Raw genomic sequence first — 18,871 nt, 5'->3', positions numbered from 1 at the left:
CCCGAGAGAAGGCAGCGGAAGCTCGAAGAGTTGGTGGGTGCGAGGCAGATACTCAGGCGAGGAGGAGATCGTCGCTGTTGTCCCCATTCCTGGTCCCGGCGATGAGGGAGCAGCGGGGGCCGCGGGAACTTTGAAGGCAGTGGGTCCCAGGGTGTGAGGGCTGCAGGCTCCCGGGGACTCCAGAGTCTTAGCCCCAACCTCAGTGGCGTAAGCGTCTCAGAACCCGCCAGGACCCCAGCGCCGCCAGAGAGGAAGTTCTTTGCAACTTCGTCCGAGACGTCGGAGAGCCGGGTGGAGAAGAGCTGAAGCGGCAAGTCCGAGCCCCAGAGACTCAAAGAAGCAGAAAGGGAAAGGATCCGGTGGAGACCGAGGGATCGAGGAGAGACTCCAGAGGCAGCGAGGCCGCGGAACCAGCCTGGCAGCCCGCGGGCCTCGCTGCCCCCCGAGTGAAGCCAAGGGCTGTGTGTCCCACAGGCCTCCTTAGAGCCGCTCCTACAGGAGGCGGGGGGGCTCCAGGCCGTCCCGGAGGCGGGCCCCTAAACTATGCCCCCGAAGCTGCGGGCGCCTTGGCCGCAGCTACCCCGGACCGGGTGCGGAGCCGACGCCTGAGCCAGCCCGGGAGGGAAGCCACCAGGAGTTGGGCGCACTGCTCCCAGCCGGACTGTACTAGCGCCGTTTCCCGCCTCTAGGCGCAGCTCTCGGCGATCTCCGGCAGAGCGGGTCTGAGAGAGGAACAGAAGCTCCAGCAGTGCTTTCTGAGCCCAGCTCGCACAGTTCCCGGCCTGGCGGCGCGGCTCCGTAGCCTCGCTGGGCAGCCCCTTGGCGCCGGGAGGCGGCAGCGTGGGCCGGCCTGCAGTCTGGAGCGCCCCGATGGAAATACACTGTAAGCACGACCCGTTTGCATCCATGCATAGTAAGTAGGCGGCGAGCTCGCTTCTCTCACTCTCCCGCCGGGACGGGGTTGGGGGTGCCGGACCGCGGGGCAGGTACTAAGGACGGGAGGACCCAGGACCTTTGTGGCCGCGCAGTCAAGTTTGCAAAGTGCAGGGCTTCCAGGCAGGGGATGTGGAGCAAAACTCCTGGTCGACCAGGCCGGAGCACCTGGCACCGGGAATCCCGCCTCCAGCAACCGGTAGTGTAGGCAGCGAGCTGCAGTCTTTCCGGGGCTCCGGCAGCAACATCTCAGCGTGCCGGGAGATTCCTGACTCGGACCCGGAGAGGGCTTTGGGCCGGGCCAGTTGGAGGGCACGAAGTTGTAGGGAGAGGTCATTCTGAGTCTCAGACAGCGCCCCACACCCGGATCCCGATGGCGCCTTTTTCAGCGGTGGGGCTGATCAAAACTGGGGCTTGGAGGGAAAGTGGGGCCCCAAAACTGCCTGTGTGCTTGTATGTGTGGAGGAAGAGGTTGAGAGCTAAGCGAGGACACCAGGTCCAGAGCTCCAAAGGCATCCTGGAGTTGAGGAGTGGGATTTGAAAAATCAACGAAGTAGCCGTCCCTGAGCTGAGCTTCTGCTTAGAAGCCTCCAGTTCATACAGAGACCCTTAAAGACACTATCAAGTCCTCTGCAGGACGCTTGCCTCATGATGGCTTCTCCCCTTAAAAAAAAAAAAAATCAAGAAGAAGAAGCCAATTAGTCACCATACAGGCACCCTCGCCTTCTGAAAGACACCGCGTGTGTAGGAGACGGGAAGGGTCATTTTGGGCGCAGGCGAGGCTGGCCGGCTGCCTGACCCGTCGGGATCCGCCGGTTCACCCATTAGTACACCCTCCTGTGAGATGAGCGGTCCTCTCACGGTGAGTTAACGCCGGATTAGATTCGGAGATTTCGAGGAAATTCCAAGTGGAACGAATCGTATTTTCCTTCTGAGCGCTGCACAGCTGGGCTGGAGCAAGGCGCCAGGCTTCGGCGGCATCCAGCCGGGTGCCCAGCTCGGGCCCCCACGGACCTACGGTCAGGGAATTGCTTCTGCGCTGGGAGCCCTCCCCAAAGCTTCAGACAGCCCAGGATCCTGCTTACTTAGCCTTGGATCCCCTATTTAACAAAGGCAGCAGAGACCCGGCTGGAGAGAAGACGAGCTCCCCGGGCGAATATGTCCGTTTCTGCCCCGGAGGGCCGAACGGCCTGGTAGGCAGGGAAATGCTGATCTAAGCTGCTGGGCTGGCTGCGGGCAAGTCAGTTTCTCTTTGTGTCAGTTTCACGAGTCCGAGATCATCCACCAAAGCAGTGGAGAGATTTGTGGAGAGAAGCCGATTTCTCGGATTCCAGCCCAAACGATTCCTCACCGTTAGGGGCCTATGCCAAAACGGTTTCCAGTACGTGGTGACCCCAGCGCCCCCAGCAGCCGTCTCCTGTGCAGACTTAGCCCGGCTCAGGGGAGGCTCTGATCTCGCAGAGTGAGCCAGAAAGCAAAGGAGTTGGGGTCAGTACTCTGAGAGGTGACCAAGCCCTTAGCTTAGTCAAGGAGCGATTTGAGGACAAAATGAGGAGGGCTGCCCTTGCGCTTCTATCCTCGCCTGCAGGGATCCGCTCACTGCTTCCTTCTGCACAGAGCCTGGTGGCCCAGAGGTTGTGCCCCAGCCCTTGGGGAGGTCACATCAGAACTGGTGGTCCCATGACTGTGCATGAGGCTGAAGAAGGCAGCTCCTTCCAGGTGCGGGTTAGCCAACCGCTAATGCCTGTCTCTGTCCCTCCTTGTCCCAGCTCTCATCTGCCCCCTCCTTGAGAAGTACTACCTCCTTCCGTTTTCAATTTCCCTTGCAGCATGGTGGGGGCTTGGCCACGGCCTGCCTAGCTTCCAGAGCTGCCTTCTCTGGAAGTGCCCTTGCTTGCACAATGCAGGCCCCAATTTGTTGGAGATTGAGTGGAGGGGTGCACAGTAGATCCTGAGAAGTTGCCTGGTTAGTAGGGACTCAGACCATGTCCCACCTTCTCATCTTCCTTCTTGGCCCTGGTCAGTTTCTTCCTCCAGCTCCTTTCCCCTCTCCCCCACTAGAGGGTGGCTTCTGTGGGGAGGTGGTGTAGGGGGAGGGGCAGGCATCGCCAGGATATGGGCTTCTGAGTTCTGTTGCCTCCACCCCCAGCTATAGTTACCAGTTATTAAGCACCTTTATACCCAGTCTCCTCCCTGACTGTCTTCTAAACTTTCAGCTACACCTATTTTACAGAGTATGATCTCGAGGTCAGACAGACAAAAGGACTGACAGGAAGTTCACATGGACAAAGCTGGAGGCAGTCTTTTGAGGATTCACAGAAGGGGAGAGAGAGGGACTCAGATTCCAGAGAGTGGGCAGTGGACCTCTGGGTGGCTGCACACAAGTGCAAGGCACTATCTGTCTGGTTTAACTATGTCTGTATCCATGGCCCCACTGTCCATATGTGCCGGCACCTGTCTGTCAGAGTCCATTAAGGAGATTTCATCCCTGCCTTTCCTGTGTTCCTGTTTGCATGTTTGTGTGTCCCTTCAGTCATCCTCTCTGATGTCAATAGGGGGAACTTCAATGACCCTGTGGATCCTGGAGTTGAATCTACCACTGAGTCAGCACAGACCCTTTCCCCAAGACGCTATGCCCAAGTGTGGTCTTTGGGGCTGTGGACAGGGGGGGCCCTGGTGGGCAGCATGTCCTTATCAGGGCCTGAGGAGCATCTGTGGAGTCCAGCCCCTTCCAGACCAGAGCCACAAAGGCCCCAGGGGCATCTGCAATTCAACCCTTCTCCCCTGCCCTCCCCTCCTCCAAACCCTGCTCTGTTTGCCCTGTGGAGGCGGGGCTGTGTTTCTCTTGTATCTGCGTGTCTGTTTCCTGGTCTTTGCCTTGATTTGTTTGCATCTGTCTCTGTGTCAGTCTCTGTAAATTCTACTTGACCCTGAAAAGTGTAGCTGAGTCCATGTCTCCCCCCAGCACCTCCCACATAATGAACCCTCACTCAGCTGGAGTCCATAGGAAGTAGAGGATGGGACTTGGCTTCTCTGAAGAAGTGCAGGGTTGGAGCTGGGGTCCCAGAAAACAAAGGTCCCCCTCCACAGATGTCCCCTGTCTTCCAAATGCCCCCATGCTGGGCTTCCTCCGTTTTTCTCTTCTCTCTTCTTGCCTCCCACTGTACACCACATTTACCTTTCTTTCCTTTCTCTTCTCCCCGTTCTGGCCAATCCATTCCTTTTTCTCCTCCTCTTCATTTCTAACCTGAGGCTTCCCTTCCAGGCTCTCTCTCCTTGCTGTGTGTCTCATTTCATTGAGTTCCCGCTCTTTGTACACTTGCCCTCACATCTCTTTTCCTGATTTCTTTCCCTGTCCTCTTGCCTCCCTTCTCTCGGGTTTCTGGTTTCACTTCTTTCCAGTCTTGGGGTAAGTGAGAGACATTGCCTTCTCAGACTTCAGTTTTAAATCACCAACCCACCACCCTTGACATGCTCTAATAGATAGGCAGAGAGGCAGAGGGCCATGTGGGTTTGGGGGCCTTTCCAGGAAGTTGAGGGACATAGGGGGCCCCCAGGTCATCCTGGGTCTGGTGTCAGCTGTGGATATGTGGATCAGACTCTGCAAGAGCATTGGTAGCCTGGCCTTTGAGGTCAAGACTAGAGGGTATGGGGACCTGCTGTCACCTAGAGTGTCTGACCCTTAGGTTTTTTTCCATGACACAAACAGTCCCCAAAGCTCACAAATGTCCTGCAGGACTGCTTTTGGAATTTAAGGCCTCTGAAGTTTGCCACTGTGTTTTGGGCAGAAAATTTAAATTGCCAGTAGTATAGGGAACAGGCCATTACAGATGGCTCCAATGCCTGACTAATAGGTTATCTCAAAAGTGTGCTAGGTGCTTTTAGCTTCCTTTTTGTCCTCTCAGATAAGCTTGTACCAATTTTCAATTTACTTGCCTCTTAAATCCAGCTTATTATTGAAAGATCCATACAACTCTTTTTTATTAGGAGCCCCCAACCCCAGAACAAAGCTTTCTTAAGCCCCTTGACTAGGGGTGGCTGTAGTCTTTTTGTTTTAGATGAACTATGCAGTTGTGTTCTTAACTATAAAATTCTATTCGAGATGGTTTTCCTTTTTCTTATGTCTGGAGTGTTTTAGAACAATTAAAACTGTTTAAAGCTCATTTTGAAAATCAAAAAAGAAATTCAGCTTAGAACTAGAATTAAGTACTGTCATCACCTATAAAATGGTTTTTTTTCCCCTTGAAATCAGCCTGAACTTGACAATTTGGGGAAATATTCAATTTGGACTCTCATGGTAAACTTCAGTGAATAGCTTTGGCAGTTTTTAAGAAATAGGTTATGTTATGGGTAGTGTTTCCCCCTCTATTTCAGATACTGTGCATGAACCTGGATAGTAGTTGAGTGCTGGGGGGGAATAGCTGAGATGAGGTGGCTATTTTATGTTTTAGAGTTGGAGTGTGTGTGTGTGTGTGTGTGTGACCTCTGAGATGCCCTGGCTTCCCTGGTACAGTCAAGTCCCTGGCAAGTCCCAGTTTAGGAGAAGATTTCCCCCTCCTTGGCCTCCGAGCTGCCAGCAGCAATGGTGAATGCTTGGACTTGGCTTCTGGCTTTTGACAGTCCTCAGCGATGTCAGTTAGTGGCTGATTAACAGCTACAAGATCAATGATGTTGCTACACTGGATCACTCTGTGTTTACTGGTTTGGCTCTTCATTTACTTAGATCCCTGTTTCCCTCCAGATGGACCTTGATGTAAGAGAAGGGAGCTTATTGGGTGCAGGCGATACTTTCCCGAGCTCTTTTTACTTAAAATCCATCCCAGAGCCCTTGTAAAACCTGGGACTCAGAAGCCTTCTCCGGCTTCTTTATTTCCCCTGAACCAACTTAAAGCTGCTTGTTGATTGCAAAACACTCCAAAAATTCCAGGGAAACTCCTTTATAACAAATCCTGATACACTAGAGTGAAATGTGATCCTTTGACCCATTTCTTTTGTGTGCTCTAAGAGGGTACAGTGGTCAAGTCTGCATGTCAGCCTCACCTTTTTTGTTTGTTTATTTTTTTCCCCATCTTTATTGAGGTATGAGTTGCACCTTCTTAAAGAAAGGGTTTTTATCATGGCAATGGTTGGGTTTTGTCTCAGTAATCTGCAGATACTACTAAAAAAATGTTTTTTAAAGTCCTTAGCCCTTGAATCAGATTGCTGATTTAAAAAATATTCCCCCCCCCACCCGAGATCTAGCTTTTTAGAGCAGTCCTTTTCACTTTTAAAGATATTTGTTAAAAGGAAAGAGTTGCATTTTTAAAAATCTCTTTAAATTTTATGCATTTTGAAATGTATTTTCTCCCTAGGATCTATCTTAGACCTCAGCATCATGTATATGATAAGTTCTGTCCCTGGTATAGTTTGAGGTCTTCATATATTCCACTGTTAAAAAAAATTATAAAGAAAATGCTAGTAACTAAAGGAAACATAGTATGGAGATGCTTGCTATCAATAGCCCAATTGACTGGCTGAAGATGGACAAAGGCTAAGGTTAATTTTAAAAAACAATCTGAGGTGTTCATGTAGCCTGCATGATCAGACCCCAGGCTCAAGATAGCCAGCCCGCAGCCATTTCTGATCAGAGGGACTCTGGGTGCTCAAAGCAGTGTTTCTACTCCTGTGTGACTGGTTCTAACCACCCTTTCCCTTGCCTTTTGTTTCTGATCTGTTTCAGGACATGGAGGAGTGAATCAGCTTGGGGGGGTTTTTGTGAATGGACGGCCACTCCCGGATGTAGTCCGCCAAAGGATAGTGGAACTTGCTCATCAAGGTGTCAGGCCCTGCGACATCTCCAGGCAGCTTCGAGTCAGCCATGGTTGTGTCAGCAAAATCCTCGGCAGGTAAAGGCAGGCGCTTCAGGCTTCCCTTGATTTTTCAAATAATGACCTAAAACATGACCCAGAAGCTGTCCAATGTGGCAGTGTCATAGTGAGAATCATGGTGGCACTTCTCTCACATGCATAGCACTTTGGAGTTTGCAAAGCCCTTTTGAGGCCATTCCGTTCAAAGTAGCCCCAGGAAACCCCTGTTGTGGAATGGGGTGACTCAGATAAGAGGGTGACATGTTTTCTGAAAGCCTGGTGAATTATTCCAAAGAACCCACGAGTAAGAGGTTCTTAGGAATTTCCCCTACACATCTTTGGTGAGCTCAGGGCCTTAGCAGGGCTGAGTGGAAAATCTACAAGTTATAAAATCACATAACCAGACTTCAATGTTTCATTTTAATGTTTTCAAAAAGCACATTCCATTTTTAAAAGTCAGCTGTCATTTTCAGTTTTGGGTTATCATCTACCTTATTATTTTGGGCTGTAGTGTTTTCCTTCTGTATGTTTTGTTTCCTTCATAGTGACAGGCATCCTAAATATATATGAAATTAGAGAAGGGACAAAAAAAACCCCAAACAAACACTAACTCTCAAATCTGACATTTGAAAGGTGCCACTTGACCCGGTGATTTGCTGCAAGCAAAATACTAACAATGCCAATTCTCCCAGAGGGCTCTGCAGTCTCTTAATGCGCCTGTTTATTTTCTCGGGTGAGATGGTCCAGGGAAGCTTGTTTTGAGATGAGGAGACAAATCTAGAGGGCGAAGTGACTGACTCAGGTCCATCTAGCTAGTCAGCCAGCACTCAGGCTGGGAAGAGGTCTTAAGAACTCCGAGACCATCTGCATCTCGCTGTACTCCCAAACCAAAGCCGCAAGTGTGTTTCCAGGCATGTGAAGTTGTTATAGGTCTGCCCTGGCAGCCAGGAACATTCTCGGGCTTAGCTGTCAATGCTCTCTCAGGATTTCTCTTGCCAGGTCAGAAAACAACTTTTGGCCTGTAGCTTGCGTTATGGTTTGAGAACAGGCGCCTGAATAGAAAATAAATATTTTGAAGTATATCAGTGCCATCGTGATTTCCTGCTTACTCTTTCCCTTCCGTCGGCTGGAATTTAAGACGTCCTCTCAGATGGAGGGAACAACAGTATTTAACCTTGAGGAGACTCACTGGAGGCCGAGAGAAGAGGTTTCAGGGCCAGGGGTATGGCAACCCCTTTAGAGACCATATCCCCCTGTTTATTCCTTATGCCCCTGCCCACCCCAGGTCACCCTAGCCATGGAGGCTGTGCGCTCCACTCCTGTTTAGCACTCAGCAGCAAACGAGCCCCAGCCCGAGTTCAAGGAGAAGGTCAGGACATCAGCGTGGTGTTCTTGTTAGATGGTGATTTTAGGCAGGAGGATGAGAGTGTAAGTCGAAGGAAAAAGAAAAAAACTAGAGGAGAGGGAGATAAAGAGAAGAGAAAGAAAAAACAAAACAGAAAAGAAATGGACTGATTTAAAACGAGAGAGAAACAGAGAAATGAAGACAAGATAGAAAGAGAGAGAAAAGAAAAATATTTTAGACCATCTCCGAGTGAATCTTAGATATCTTCTTGGGAAGCCTTCTCATTGTACGGAGGTAGAGAGAGAGAGAAAAAAGAGGCCCTTCCTTTGTTTTTGCTGAGATGTCTTTGCTGAGCCGACATTTTGCTTGCTATTTGAAATCTTCTCAGGGCAAGATGCTGAGCCCTTCTCAGAGGGGACACCCAGATGCCGGGTCCTCATGTTCTGGTGCCCGGGAGCCCTCCACGTCTTCCCTGGGAGACTGAAGGAGAGAGACAGTGACCCTCCCAAGCCCAGCCGGCAGCCTCCCGCGGCCCGGAATAGATTTGTCACTAGGTAGAGTGGCACTCGGAAGTTACGCGCCGCTCCGGTGCCTGGCCGTTTAAGTTGTCAACAATAAATTGGAATTTCATAGCTCATTATTTTCATAACTAAGAACCACAGTGGACAAAATGTCACTCTAATTAGAACTGCCTTTTAAGAAACAAGTTCAGCCCTAAAACAGTGTGACTGGGAATTTCTGAACTGGGGTTGTTCCATCCACTGATTTTTTTTTTTTTTTTTTGGTCACCGAAGAATTTGATGGGCGCACACAGGGTGACAGATTGTCGAGAGCGTGTGGTATGTGGTGGCTGTGGTTTTCAGAGGCTGCATGGCAAGGCAGGCAGAGTCCCTGGGGCAGGCAGAGTCATCTCGGGAAGGTGGCGGTCTGCCAGGAGTATGGGCCTTCAGTCCACAGAGCTCAAGGCTCTGGAGGGGCTCGAGGGGCACAGCCCGGTGGCATGTGAGACCCATTTAAATCCACCCAGAAAGCTGGGCTGTTGTCTTCTTTCACTGGAGCCTGGCTGGGAGGTTCAGGCCATTTGGAACTGTGTGGTATGTTACACAGTAGTAAACACTCAGAGGATTTTAATCCGCAACACGTGCTCTTTATGTTTTACAAAGCTTTTTCTTAACCATTCTGCATTTCTGTCTTCACAACAGCCCTGCAAGGTAGGCAGGGCGAACATCCTCCCCTTATTATACAAATGGGATAACTGAGGCCCAGAGAGGTTGAGTTGGTCAAGGTCACACAGCGAGTTAGTATCAGAGCCACTGACTGGCACCTATACCTCTTTACTCGCAAACTAATGTTCTTTGCGCTGAACTGCACTGTGTGTTAGTGGCTATTGTTCGTCTTGTTGTGTATAAGCCAAAGCGCTGCTGTGTGGCTGTTTTGCTGAGATGAAAGGGTGGTTATTTAGTCTGACACAGTTGCCAGTTGGGGTTTTCTGGAGTGACAGGGCTACCTTCTAAGTGCCTGGCCCATGTGTCAGTCAAAAGGAAGACAGAGACCTCTTGTGTCAAGACCATAGCTGCCTATGGTTGGCCGTGTTCAGGTGCGATGGATGGAGAGCCATGGGCAATGCCATCCACAGCCATACAAGCAAGACAAGTGCTGGGGGGTGAGGTTTCATCCTGCCACCCTCTCAGAGTTTCTGCGTGAATACTGTAGTCCCATTCAGCTAACATATTTGAGCGCAGGGTTGTCTGTGTGTCTGAACCCCCGCCCCAAGATAGTGCCTGTCCTAACAGACCCTCTGTGACTATTGATTAAGTGAGTGAATGAGTGACAAGATGCATATGGAAGTGCCTAGTAAACAGTAAAGCTCTCTACAATTGCATGGGATCATTATTATTAGTATTAGTATTATTTTAATTTTTACAACTAAAGCAGCAGCTTGTTCTAGTGCAAAGAGCACTGGATTCAGAGTCAGGTTTGAAAGCCCAGGACTGCTTCTAAGTTCCAGAAGGGAGTTGGGCAAGGTACTTAATCTTCTGATCATCGGTTTTCCCTTCTATAAAACCATACTGGCCTCTCAGGATTGGTGTGAGGATGAAGATAATTCAAGGAAGACTCTGTAAACTTTAAGGCACTGTGACTAAATAATGAGTTGTTGTGTTGATAGTAACAGATATTTTTCTATTGTAAAGTTGAAAGGATCTGCCGAATCTGCAGAGATTGCTGTGTGCTTTGATTTAGATACTTTTTTTAGAATTTTGGCAAAAAAGTATTTTCTTGGATATCTCTAAAAACCTATTTGTGACTAATAACAAATTTTTAGCAATTAGAGAATGAAAGAGCACAGATTGAGTTTTGCTTTATGGTCCAAATTTGTACATGACTCACTCTTCTTAGTGAAAAACAGAATTTGCGCATCCACGTCACTGGTCCCAAATTATTTCATCTGTTTCTAGAATGTTCACTAACTTGGCCCTAATCAGACTTACCCAAGCTGAGAAGCACCTCTTTAAACGTAACCAGTCATTGTTCTGGGTTACCTTTCCCACCCATCACATGGGAGAATCACCGCTTTCCCTTAGCTATTATAAACTCTTGTTAGGTTTAAAATTTTCCAGCAATTTCTAAAATGTCTTTTTCATTAAAAACTTTTTTCAACTGCAAGATAATCTTTGCAAGAGGAAGTCAAGAATTCCTCTGTAAATGTTGAGAGAGACGTCCAGTGAAGGCTCAGATTCAGAAAAGGAATCAAGTAATTTTTTTCCCCTGAAATATTCTTTCATGGCACTCTTTTCCCTGGTCTCGGTTTTACTGTAAAATTCTGACATCCTATTTGCATTAACGAGGAAGAGCTGATAGCATGGAAATGTCCTTAGAAACAGTGATTTACCTCAGGGGAGGTCCCTGGAAGAGCTGCAGTGACTTGTGGTTGGGTGTTTTTGTTTGTTTGTTTGTTTGTTTTTCTGATTGCTTGGGTTTTGACTTATACGTAACTCATATTTCTAGTTAATTCTGGAATCCAACACTCTTTTTAATTTTACACCAGGGTTATTGTTTATCTCTTATGGAAAAAGAAGTTGCACTTTGAGGGACAGTTTCACAGAATGAGTCTGCTAGGGGATGGGAGAGCTGGCAAATTAAAGGCACAGGGCAACTTTCTTGGGAAATTGTAGCTCAGGAGGCTGGGCCACAGTCCTAGTTTGGCCACTGGATCTTGAGTGACCCCGGGCAAGCCATTTAACCTCTGTGGATCTCTGTTTATATCTGTAGATGGGGACCTATTTGTTTATTCGTTCACTCATTCAGTCATTCAAAACTGAATTTTGTGCTTTAGAAATTAGAAATTCAAAATTATGTGCTTTAGAAGTGTTGTGGGGATCAAAGGGGAAAACCAACTTGAAAGATTTCTGTAAACTGTCAATGGTAGATAAATGTGACAGAATTAATTAATTAATTAATTAACTAACTAATTAATGCAGAGCATTCCAACCAGCGCTGTCCAATAGAAATGTAATGTGAGCCATGCATGACATTTAAAATTTTCTAGTAGTATAGTACATTAGAAAAGGAAAAAGAAACAGGTACAATTAATTTTAATTCTATATTTTATTTAACCCAATATATTAAAAGATGATCATTTCAATATGTAACCAATAGAAAAATCATTAATGAGATTTTTACTTTTTTTTGTACTAAGTTTTGAAAACCTGGTGTGTATTTGCCGCTTATAGCACATCTCAATTCAAACAAGCCACGTTTCAAATGTTCAAAAGCCACATATGGCTAGTGGGTACGTACTGGACAGCACAGGTCTGGACATTTCCTGGACAGAGTAGTCCATTATTTTGTTACCAACACCCATTTTCCAGGTCTCTCATGGCTAAGCTCCTCTCTCCTTGGGTCCTAGGTATTATGAGACGGGGAGCATCAAGCCTGGGGTAATTGGAGGATCCAAACCAAAGGTTGCCACACCCAAAGTGGTGGAAAAAATCGCTGAGTATAAACGCCAAAATCCCACCATGTTTGCCTGGGAGATCAGGGACCGGCTGCTGGCGGAACGGGTGTGTGACAATGACACGGTGCCCAGCGTCAGTTCCATCAACAGGTGAGGGGCTGGTGCCTGTGGGAGGCTAGGGGTCTGGGTGGGGTGGGGATACTGGGGGCTCTGCATGTGGCTTTCCTGGAGATCTGGTCTCTCCTTTCACCAAGTCCCCATAGGGGTGATCAGACAGGAGAGATGCTAACAGGGCTGAATGCATCGCTCTATTACCCTCTCTTCTCTCCAAACTGGGCAGGTGTCCTAAGCCCAGGGAGGGGAGGCTATGCCAACACTCTGGCTGCTGCAGATTCTTCTGAGCCCAGAGTCATTTCCATCACTCCCTTCACCACTTGCCTCTGCATGTGAAGCACCGCACAGTGAATTGTCCTGTTAGGCCTTCACAAATGTCACTTCCTTGCAAGCCCATCCTCAAGGTTGGCACTGGTCCACCTCAGGGCTTCCCAGGAGGAAAATTCCAGCCTCTAGTTTGCGCAGAGTTTGAGCTATTGAGTGTGGGGAACAGAGCCCGGACTTGCAGTTGGGAGATTTTAGCTCCTGTGCCAGCTCTGCCACAAACTCAGTGTGACCGTGACAAAGCTCTTCCTCTCTCTGAGAGCCCAGGACCTTGGTGGTGCTGATGTGGGTCTGTGATTTCCAAGATTGACATCCAGGATGCTAAGATCCTGTGGAGTTAGGGGGTTGCCCTTTCCCCAGTTGCCCCGAATCTCACCCGTGGGGAGAAAGATCCGGAGAAATACCATGAATACCAGGCTGGGGATCTTCTTGGGAGCTACTTCTTTTTTCCAGTCTGGTCCAGAATACATCCAACAGAGCTCTCAGGGCTTCAAAACTGAATTCCTGAAGGAAAGTTTTCTACCGTAGATGGTGCTGTCTCAACTCCATTGAAACCCATAAAGTCAAGGATGACGTTGTGAGATGACAGAAATGATTGTTCTCTAAACCCCACAAAGAAAAAAGAAGCCAGCAGACTGAAAACCTGAACAGTTCCCATTTCTCCAAGGCCACGCCCTGCTCTTGTCAGTGCAGAGCCTGTCTGGGCATAGGGGATCCCTCACCCCCAGCAACTGAGGTGATCAGACCAGATCCCCTCTGGTCCTGACATTGTTCCTTCTGTGATGACTCAAATGCACAGAATCACTGTGTGATTTTCCGTGTTGGTGTTTTGAGTCCTGCTATTTCATAAACCATTAGCCTGTTTTTTGTTTCTTCTCTCAGCAAACCTTTACCTTGGCTCTGACATCCTTCAAGGTGCTATGAAGAGAGAGGGGAATCAGGCATATGGTCTCTTAGTCTCTGTTCTAGAGGGGCTCCTTATCCAGGGAGGGACTCTGGCCTTCACTGAGAAGTCTGGATAGCCCGCCATAGGTACAGAATTGCTGGAGAGGTAGCAATTATTGTGGTGGGTCTGAGGGGCATCACTCCGGTTCTTTTCTGGCTTATGAGTGGCTCCATGTGCTTTCTGAGTCCCCTACTGCCAGCTCTTTGAAAGATTTCCATGACACAAAGCAACATGACTTTTCCACCTACCTGTGTCTCCAAAATCCCTAACATGGGGTGAGGCCTGCTCTGCTGAGATCAGTGAAGGAGCAGTCAGCCTGCTCTGCAGAGGAGCCTCTAGCAAACTGGTGGTCAGGCTCTGGAGGCCCCGAGATTTTTCAATCTAGGTTATACATGTGGTTTGAAAGATACCTCAGGTTGCCCGTGGGGGTCACAAACCTTAATGCCAATATGGGGTCAGACAGATGATGTAACAAGGGAAGTGGCCCAGGCATAAGGCAACAGGGGAAGGTCGGTCTGTGGCAAACTAGGAACACAAGCTCTATTGAAGGGGCAGTTGCCTCTCGGCTCTAGCTGAAAGCTGCCAGGAATGTGGGCCCGGTGGTAGCCAGATTTTTTTTCCGTTCTTAAAGAGGAGTCAGAAACTAGGACTTGTGTGTGCATGTATTTGTACATTTGTGTATATGAAATCTCTATATCTTTAAACAGTGGCAACTAATGTCGATGAGAAAATGCCTTTGCGGGACAAGCATAAATCATTTTCAGGGCCCCAACTTCTATCTTCTGTCATACAAGGAGGAAAACTGTTTTGTGACGAAGTTATTTTAATGTACTTTAGAAAAATATAACTAGCACTTGAAACCAGTGAGTGTGAACTTTATGAACTATCCCCCCCATTTATGGTAAAGAACTAATATTGCTTTATAAAATAAGTCTAAGTCAAAAAGTAAGTGATTTGAAAGAAACATATGAAGCAAATAGAGCACAGTGATTACAGATGTGGTGAAGGCTATGAAGGGGTACCTGAATGAGTGTCCAGGGAAATCATGGCTCAACTGATGCTTTGTGCCCAGAGCCGTGCTGTGTGGAGGGTCAGACTGCTAGTTGCTGGGGCCATGACTAGCCTCAGGGGCCTCCTGGGTGTCCCAGTCCATAACGGTGGCCCGGTGGCTCCACCGGCTGTACCTCTAAGGTGCTGCCACATCTGGGGTCTCCTATGGCCCTCAAAGCTTAGCTCTCTCCTGTGACAGGTATAGAAACTAAGGCCCAGATGGGGAGTGCACAGGAACAATGATTTTGAGCTAGAGGTGGGAGTAGAGCCCAGGCTCCCTGATGGTAAGAGAAGGGATGTTTCTTTCCGCCACTCTCCAGTAGGACTCTGGCAGGACAGAACTGAGGATCTGTGAGGAGAGAGACAAGGAAGGGCAAACAGCCATCCCTACTGCATTCCCAATCCATTCCTGAGCCTCACAGCCTGTATGTTTTGCTGCCTGTCGGCAGGCTTCCTCTGTGATCTATAGCCCTTTCCTGTGCTCCTCTCTGGGGTTCCTCCCGGGAGCACTCTCTGGCTCCTCACCACATTCTTCTGTGAGAGCTCTTTGGTGTCTTTAGCAACAGACCGCGCAATGCAAATAAACTAAGTGCGGGACAGTCTTGTGTTGCTGCATCCACCCCGCAGCTCCGCACCCACAAAGCCTGAGGCATCCCAGCACACAGTTTTATTTTCCATATAAAGATCCCACTGCATTCAAACAGATGCAGCTTCTAAATAACTGTCTTGCAAATGTTGTGTAAGAGGGTCCATAGCTCCCTCTCCCAGCCCCTGCTTCCCCGGGAGGCAACGTCTCACTATTCCAATACTTCAGACATCTAGGGAGGGAAGGGTGGCTGGATCTGTAGCTACCCTGGTGGCCACAGGGCCGTCTCCACCTTCCCCACCAGAAGTGTGTGCCTTCCTGCTGCCTTCTGGGGATCCTGCCTGGGAAACCATGACTGACATGGGGTGAAGCAACACTGAACCAGTTCTGCTAGGTTTGTGGGAGATTCCCTGGGACGCAAAGCATCATGTTTATGTGGCTTCTTAAGGACAAATACATGCTGGGGTGTTGCACAACCTGCATGAAGGTTCTTGGAATCCAGCCTGAGACAGTTGGAGGTGACTGTCTTAGAGCTGACCCCAATGCCGGGTGGAACGGAGCCTTCCTTCTTCGTCTGTTCCAGTCCCGAGGCTCTAAACCAGGGGCCGAGTGACATTCCCAGCTTAGAGGGGCAGCTCTATTTAGTACCAACCAGTGGTTGTCCTGTGAGGATGCGGGGCCAGTATTCTGGGTGTTCTGATTTTTCAAGAGAAGCTAGAAATCCACGTATTTATGTAAACGCTCCCAACTTACCAATACTGGCAACTAATTCAAATGAAAATAAATATACTGTGCAGGCCAAACAAACCTTGTCCAGGGATGGATGTGGCCTGGGGATGACCATCTGTAAACTCTGCTCTTCATCCTGACTTGGGCAACAAGCCTTCTGGTATCGTTCATCCCTTCCCTCTTTCTTCTCCACATCAGCCGCAGGTGTGAGTGTCACCTGTGGACTCTCTCCCAGCTTGGCCTAGTTGGACTCTTGGTTTCTGGATTCTTAACACAGCTGATGGCCCAGGATTCTTACTGCAAGATGGCAGTTTTATCAGTGAGGTAGACGTGGGTATTTCTCTCAGTCTTATAGCCCCATTTCGTTTTTTAAGGCACCACGATTTTCTCTTTCAGTGGAATTTTGTATGTGGTGTTGGGGAGGTGGTGGCTGGGGTGATGGTGAGAAGACCTAGCCTTTCAAAGCAGCGGGGGTGATGTTGAAAAGGGATCCTTACAAGTGACTGTAATGTCTAAAGTTCCTCGGACTTTGAATCTTCGGACTCTAGATGGATTTTGAATCCAAATAGGCTTTATGCCTCATACAGGCAGTATTTAGCAGAGGGACTGCTTCCTTTGAATGTGGCTCAAAGAAAAGTGCTCGGGCATGGGAGCTGACTTGCTGTGGGACCTTGGGCAGGTCATTTGAGCACTCTGGGCTTTAGTTTCCTCATTTATAGGAATTACTTTGATTGCTGAGCTTCCTTCTCCATTGGACCATCTAGGATGATCATATGGCATCCAAGGTCATGCTCATGCTCAGCAAAGTAAAGGCTGCACCTCTTAGCATTGACTGTCAATTAGCTCTGAATGTCTCTGGTTTAGAACAGGTCCAGAGCATGGCTCTTATTGTGATGAGTCCTGATGTTAATTTTTCAATTTTTAATTTTTTTAGAATTGTTATGATTCAATTATAGTCTTGTTCTTCCCACTCCCATTTCTTCTCAATGGAAAATGATGCTCTTTGTTCTTTTCTTGGCAGCTGCTACAAGCAGATGGGCAGAATTTCTATCTCTGGGGATGGGTTTGGAGGGTTCCCTATGATTCAAGTCTTCCTTATAAAGGAAAGCCCCACTACAGCCTTAAAACAGGGTATGGGGATGGCTACCTTCCCCTCCCCAGCTCCCAGGGGGATCCCATGTGTTTTTAAGGCGTTTGTGGAAAATATGAACCTTTAAAGGTTGAAGCTGGTCATTAATCTTTATGAAGATACCAGTGAAAATAACAACAGCTAACATTTATCGAGAATTTACTATGCAGCAGCCACTGTTCTACATACTTAATTAATTTAATCCTTGTAATAACCCTATGAGGCGGGAATGATTCTTAGCTTCATTTTGCAGATGAAGAAATTGAGGCACAGAGGGGTAAGTAATTCACCCAACATTATACAGCTGGCAAATTGCAAAACTGGGATTTAAACTCTAGAAGTCCGGATCCGGAGCCTGTTCACGCCGCTGCAGCTGCCTGTCAATGATTTATAAAAATTGATAATGTTTTACCAATGATTTATAAATATTTTTAAAGAAAAATAAGGAAAACATAATTTTCCTTGCTTACGTAGAAAGTTAATGGCAAGACAATGCTTTGAAAAGTTAGGACTTTATACAGGACTTCAACAGGAAATAGTTATAATCTATTAATATTTTACCATATGTTTGTATAAACATAAACCATAATATAGATAAACTATATTTAAATCTGGCATATCCGTATATTCACACATCTAGCTATATCTCTGTAGACACACATACATGTATACAGAGAAGGTGACACACACAAAAATCCAAAATTAGGTCAGATGCTAGCTTAATTCCAGGTAGTCAAAAAGACTGCCTCAAACCCAGGTCTTTGTTAATACGCTCCATGTTTTCTTAGTCAAAATAAATTATTTGAATATTGGAGAAAACAAACAAAACGCTCAGTATATTTGAGGGAGCACATATGCTGACTCATCAGAAAATGGCAAAGGCCCTATGCTGAGCTCAAGTGGCCATGGCTCCAGAGGGCCTGTGGCTAGGCTGTGGTGTGAGCAGAAACATCCATTCCAGACTACCAGCTGAGGATGCTGAGCACCCTCAGTGCCCAGCACTGAGCTGTGAGATCACAGAGGTCAGGGGCCATGGCCCAGTGAAGTTCAGGAGACACTTCTGTTCTCCCTTTCTTTAATCCTGATTTTGTTAAGAAGAAATGGATATTTCCAAATATGCACAGGAATGCTAGCATAAAGGAAATATACCAAAATGTGGTTTTAGATGTCTTCTTTATACCTGTTGGCCAAATAGTCTACAATGAACACAAAGTACTTTTATAATTAGGAAAAACTCTAATAAATGTTATTTTAAAAGGTCATAGTTGGAGACTGGAATAGAACTTTACCAAAGAAGTTGCACATTTTATTACCACCTATCCTTCTCCCAAGTGCCAGGGAAGGAACTTTCTTGCAGACCCAAAAGGGACTTTTGGCCTGGCCCTGGTCAGCTGCTGTACGATGCATCGGGCTTGGGGTCTCATGGAGGCCTCACATGTTGTCCCAGCTGGAAAGTTACAAACTAAGCTTCTCAGAGCCCAAGTTTCTGCAGAAGGACATCAGAGCTGCCAGGTAGCAAAGGGAAGGCACTGCTGCTATTATCCTTTTTATACTCTGTACTTTTCCATAAGAATTTTTTTTTTTTTTTCCAAAAAGGATTTGATTACTTAAAGTAAGCAAAGATTGGTCTGTTCCAACTCCCTCATTGTATCAAGGGCCTCAATGGAATGGACTTGCCCAGGGTCACAATCCAGTTCATATTAGAACTGGAGCAAGGTCTCTGGAAAGACAGTCCAGGACAGCCCTGGCTCCCAGCCCCTTAGAGCCTTCCACTGTTTTGCATAATTCAGGCTTCCTCTTAGCAAAGCCAAGCCAGGCCTCTCCTGGCAGCACTTTAACCCTTTCTAGTTTTGTAGCAACATTCACATCCCTCCCCCTACCCCCTTGATAATTTCTGATGGGCAGGGATGTTAT

The 18,871-nt window shown here is 47.7% G+C and overlaps 1 protein-coding gene across 1 annotated transcript in view; it reads left to right on the top strand.

Moving 5' to 3' along the window:
• Window positions 1-870: 870 nt before the first annotated feature.
• The window catches only part of PAX5 (paired box 5), a 177,529-nt gene continuing 159,528 nt past the window's right edge, over window positions 871-18,871 (top strand). Inside the window, exons 1-3 of the mRNA XM_036855868.1 lie at window positions 871-913; window positions 6,653-6,818; window positions 12,032-12,229. Of these exons, the coding sequence (XP_036711763.1) occupies window positions 871-913; window positions 6,653-6,818; window positions 12,032-12,229 (407 nt within the window). The remainder of the gene's footprint in view (window positions 914-6,652; window positions 6,819-12,031; window positions 12,230-18,871) is intronic.

The sequence above is a fragment of the Balaenoptera musculus genome, chromosome 6, assembly GCF_009873245.2.
Source record: "Balaenoptera musculus isolate JJ_BM4_2016_0621 chromosome 6, mBalMus1.pri.v3, whole genome shotgun sequence".
Taxonomy (NCBI): Eukaryota; Metazoa; Chordata; class Mammalia; order Artiodactyla; family Balaenopteridae; genus Balaenoptera; species Balaenoptera musculus.
Note: the sequence above shows the minus strand (reverse complement) of the source record. Positions and strands in the feature narration are given on the sequence as shown.